At 40.9% G+C, this 5348-nt stretch overlaps 1 protein-coding gene across 1 annotated transcript; it reads left to right on the forward strand.

The window, feature by feature from the left end:
* The first annotated feature begins 1368 nt into the window (after positions 1–1368).
* LOC111662055 (gastrin-releasing peptide receptor-like) lies at positions 1369–5348 on the forward strand. Its single transcript, XM_023415801.2, has 3 exons — positions 1369–1784; positions 4020–4371; positions 5037–5348. Exons 1-3 carry the CDS (start codon positions 1369–1371, stop codon positions 5346–5348), a joined length of 1080 nt encoding a protein of 359 aa, XP_023271569.2.

The following is a 5348-nucleotide window of genomic DNA, read 5'->3' on the forward strand; positions in this document are numbered from 1 at the left end:
GGGGGGGGGGGGGGGGGGGGTGATTTTGAACATGAAACATAAAGCTTTGAAAGGTTTGACCTGTAATTCCAGGCTGAAGAAGAGGACAACTCACTTACTGCTAAGTGACCACTGAATATCAACAGTGGCAGAAGCAGCTCCTCTCCTTCACTGAACCATTGATCACAAAGCAGGAAAAACCGCCCCTAAAATCTGATCACTACCTGTGGTACCCCCCTGTTAGAGTCTAAAAGGTAGTTGACTTGTTAATATCATGGATGGATTACTGGAAACTATTGGCACTACCACATAAAGACATAAAATTAACAGAAATGCTTAAGACTACAAAGAGAGAAAAACGACCACAGAGACACAACACATCTTCAAAGAGACACAAACTGGCCACAGAGAGACACAAAATGAACAGACGGAGAAAAAACGAACAATAAGACACATCAAGAGTAGCAAAATGATTAAAAAGAAACATAAAGCGACTACGGTGAGTCACAACAAAGAGACACAAACTGAGCACAAAGATACAAAATGACTCGAAAGAGAACAAAACGATCACAAAGAGAGAGAAAACAACCAGTAAGAGACACAGAATGACTACAAAGAATCAAAAGTATTACAATCACACTTACAATTACAAACATGAAAGGATTACAGATGCAGATCGACCACAAAGAGACCACATTCTGGTGGTGCTCCCAAAGTTTCCAAAGAGCCAGTTATGTCAGACTGAGTTTGGGGGGAAATGTGAATAAAATGACAAAGAAAACATCTAAAATGTTTCTATTAGATGGAACAGGGCAGCCATGAAAATAAATGATTATGAATATTTCTCTCAGTGTAAACATCATTAGCTTTAATGAAACACTGAAACAAGCCTGTCAAGAAAATCTATACCACTGGATGAATCCCTTGATGTTGTCATGAAGGCTGTAGGTCACCTTCTGCAGAGGTAGTACTCTTCTTCCATCAGTTCTTCCACTGAAGCAACATCTTTAGAAGTCCAGAAGTTAAGATAGTCTCTCTCACTTTATATATCAATAGTCCAATCAGCTTTGCACTGTCCAGCTTTGCTCCTAATATAAACTGAACTCAAGATCATCCAATGGAGCTGACCACTTTCTGTATGTGTGCCAGTACATTCTGAATTAAATGTAATACACCGAGGACAGTTTACTTCTGTGTTCGGAAGGAATAAGATTAGTCTATACATTCCCTATCCTGGAGACATTGATCTTGACAGATTTTTAGCCTGTAGAGCGTGAAATGACGCACGCACCAGCAGGAGGGCATAGAGTTTATAAAGCCACCCACAAACGCATCCGGAGATCTCAGATTCTCCTGCTGAAGACCTCTGTCCTCTGCCTGTAGGCTGCTATGTCTCTGGAGGATTCATTTGTTATAAACCCTGAGGACAGTGGGGGTTTGGTTCTGAATGTTTCCGGTGTATTTTTGGACTTCACAGTAGAGCAGCATCAGTACAACATCTGGCTCCCTGGCATCGGAGTCGCTGTTGTCTATGGGATAATCATCATCGTGGGTCTGGTCGGAAATGTCACTTTAATGAAGACGTGTTTGTTGGTGAAGTCCATGCGGACTGTGCCCAACTTGTTCCTCTCCAGTCTGGCTCTGGGGGACCTGCTGCTGCTGGTGACCTGCGCCCCGGTGGACGCCAGCCGCTACCTGGTGGACGAGTGGCTCTTTGGCCGCGTTGGATGCAAAATGATCCCGTTCATCCAGCTCACCTCGGTGGGAGTCTCCGTGTTCACCCTCACTGCTCTCTCCGCTGACCGGTACTTACCACGCACTTAGTCTGGGCGCGTTTTTCAGAAATGTTATCAACATCCTCACTTCTTAGCTTTTTAGATGAAATCATATCCGCACAGTATACAGCCACTCCAATAATCACTATGATGCTTACAGTGGGTGAAACATCATGGTTTTGATGCACAGCTGAGCATCACATGGAACAGACATGTTTTAGAAATCTTCGTATTATTTCATGCACATTTCCCCGGATTTCTCATCACCACCAACAGGCACCAAAAATGAAGGAAATTAAATCAATGTCTGGGTATAAAGACTTTCTGTCTGTTTTCCCAATGATTCAGAACCTGATTATTTCATAGTTCTTAAAAAGAAATTTCAGAAAATTATAGAAAATTACAGACCTATAAATTAAAGCTTTAGTTTTTTATTCCCCAGCATAAATAATCTTAATTACTGTTTCAAAGTGCTCTTCAATCTGCCAAGAAAATACTGAATCATTTATGTTTTGTTTTTTTTCTTTTACAGTCCTCAATGACAGATACAACTTACTAACCATAATAGAAAATTTGACTTGACTGTAACCTATGGACAAAACAAGCTCAACTCAAGGGACGCTTACTTGCTTTTCCTGGAGCTATTGACCATATCACACAGCCTTTATCCGTCAACTGAAGTTACCTTGTTGTAAGCCAGTTGGCCTTGACAGTTCATTCTTAACCAACGAAACAAACTCGTTCATTTACTCACTTTTTGTCTTTGTACTTTTTCCATTTATCATCCTCTCAGAGTCTCTCACTGGCTTCAAATATCAACCTGTTGCATATTTTGTTTTACAGGATAACTATAGGACTGCATGAAATGATCAAATAGGTTAATGTGAATAGCTGCATTCAAGATTTATGATGGATTTTATGTATATATATATATATATATATGTAGAATTTATGTTCGCCTAGAAAAAAATGCTACAAAATGCATTTGATCAGAATCTTGCAGTTATTAAATAAGACAGGCAGAACAGTGAAACAGCTAACCGGTGACATTTGTGATGATTTTATTGAAATTACTTAGAAAAGCCTTTTTTTTTAATTGATGGATTTCAGGGCCAACTAAGAATGTGAATTATTTACTGAAACATAATAACCAGTAAATTACGGAGGCAATTATTCAGTGAAGTCTTCACCATCTCTTCTCCCATTGTACAGAATCAGACACAACCAAACTTTGATGCTGACATGCCTAACACACAACAAGGAGGCTACAAGCACGATTACTCATTCGTCTTAAAAGCAGCAGGCTCATCAATATGCTGCTTGACAGTGAGACAAACCAGTCTGTTTGTGTGGGTACGAGCTTCACTTAAACAGTGGATGGATGCTGCTGGGCCGACAGTCAAACCATTAAACTCACCTGAACGACAGCAAGGACAAGTTCTTCTATAACTTTAAATAAAGCTCTGTTGGTTTAAAAGTGCTTGTCCTCACAGACCAAACTCTGGCTTAAATTGTTAAATAACTATTTTGATTAGAATGACACTGAACAAATAGTTTCCCAAACAAATCGTATAGGTTAGTGTAATGTCATGAGATTTTAAGTTTCTGTGGGTTACTTGGGGGTAATCTTCACTTATTTCATTTAAATTACAAAAATTATTTTACCTATGAAAATGTTTCATATGGGCGCAAGGACTCTCTCTTTGTTCACAAAAATATTGTTTGTTTTTCTGGAGTCACAATAAGGTTGGGAGCTCCTGACATCAAATATGGAAAGATGATTTCATTGAAGTGCAGAGCTCCAGTGTTTGAACAGATTCTTGTGCTGGAAATGTTTCGGGAGCAGCCAACACTTCTTAGTTTAGTGGCTTTCTAGAAGCAACAAAACATTTAATACCAGCTGTGATGAACAAACCATCCTGTTAATCTGTAACTCATCCTGTCCAGGAGCTAATATTATCTACTGTGACTGTTTATTCTGATTCCTGTTTCCTTTAATTAAAAGCCCAATTGAAATTTGTCCGCTCTGTTATCAACAGCGAGATAACATCTATGAGATTATCTTTCTTTGATTAAAAAGAGAAGCTGAGCCTCTGGCAGAGAGATACTTTGAATCAATATGAGAGAGTAAATAATCTGCAGTTGTAGATTAGTTGCATAATTAAGAAACTTCAATGAGGTAATCAAAATTCATATTGATATCAGCAGTCTCTCCACAGAAAGAAAGAAAAAATATCATTCCACTAGTTGCTTCTCTTCTTTTAGGTACAAAGCTATCGTCAAACCGCTGGACATGCACAGGTCCAGGGCAACACTCAGCATCTGTTTACGAGCGGGGGCGATCTGGCTGCTGTCTGTGACCCTGGCGATTCCTGAAGCTGTCTTCTCCGACCTGCACACTTTCACCACCAGCCACACCAATGAGACATTTGTGACCTGCGCGCCCTACCCTCACGCCGGGGAGCTGCACCCGAAGATCCACTCCACCGCCTCCTTCCTCATCTTCTACCTCATCCCGCTCTTCATCATATCTGTCTACTACTGCTTCATCGCTCGCAGTCTGGTCAGGAGCTCTGCGGACATCCCCGCTGAGGGACACCTGCACCTCCAGAAACAGGTCTCTGTGTGGACTCCTCCCTCTTATTTCCAATGTGCTCATTATATGAAGCAATAACAGGAAATAAAAAAACCTAAAAGTGCTGAGACCCTTACATATGTATTCATATCCCCATACATATAGCAGTGTTTCCCAACATGAGGGTCAGGGCCACACCAGGGGTCACAAGACAAATCTGAAGGGTCGAGAGATGATTAACAGGAGAGCAGAAAGAAAACCCTGTTGAGGTTCAAAATTCGTAACCTCGGAAACAGCAGCTGACTAAATAACATCACCTCAAGGTCTATTTAGCAGCTGTTCTCGATTAGCAGACGCTGATGTGAATGTCTTCAGTTTTTCATGTACTTAGTCATAAACAAAAGTATTAGACACATTCAGATTTTGACCTGATGACGGCAATAAAAGAAAAGTCAGAGGATCACAAGAAGATTCATCCTCAATTAACAAACATCTGTAAGAAAATTTCAGGGAAATCCATCCAGTAGTTTTTTGAGGTATATCATTCTGGACCAAAATAGTGGACTGACAAAATGACAAATAAATGATAATAAGGAAAAATGTATCAATGAAAACATTCACACATATAATACCACGCATACTCGTGTACTTGACATTATTGCACAGTTGTGTGTGTAGAAAATGATTTCTTCTCTCTCTCCTGTCAGATCAAGTCCAGGAAGCGTCTGGCCAAAACGGTTCTGGTGTTTGTCGGCTTGTTTGCTGTCTGCTGGCTGCCCAGTCACGTGATCTACCTGTACCGCTCCTACCACTACGACCAGGTGGACACGTCGCTGGGCCACTTCATCGCCAGTGTGGGTGCTCGCATCTTGGCCTTCACCAACTCTTGCGTGAACCCGTTTGCCCTTTACTTGATGAGCAAAAGCTTCAGCAAGCACTTCAACAAGCAGCTATGCTGCACTTCTCCCAGACGGTTGAACAGCCAGAATAGTGGGAGAACAAACATAACCACCGTCTGA

The sequence above is a fragment of the Seriola lalandi genome, unplaced genomic scaffold (genome assembly GCF_002814215.2).
Source record: "Seriola lalandi dorsalis isolate HSWRI2012SDOR001 ecotype SW California unplaced genomic scaffold, Sedor1 jcf7180002054559, whole genome shotgun sequence".
Classification (NCBI taxonomy): domain Eukaryota; kingdom Metazoa; phylum Chordata; class Actinopteri; order Carangiformes; family Carangidae; genus Seriola; species Seriola lalandi.

Bases quoted from the DNA above. Each gene is read 5' to 3' on its own strand.
- LOC111662055 (XM_023415801.2), top strand. From the start codon at position 1,369: ATGTCTCTGGAGGATTCATTTGTTATAAACCCTGAGGACAGTGGGGGT. The intron at 1,785-4,019 runs GTACTTACCACG...CTCTTCTTTTAG, and splicing joins ACTGCTCTCTCCGCTGACCG to GTACAAAGCTATCGTCAAAC. The intron at 4,372-5,036 runs GTCTCTGTGTGG...CTCTCCTGTCAG, and splicing joins ACCTGCACCTCCAGAAACAG to ATCAAGTCCAGGAAGCGTCT.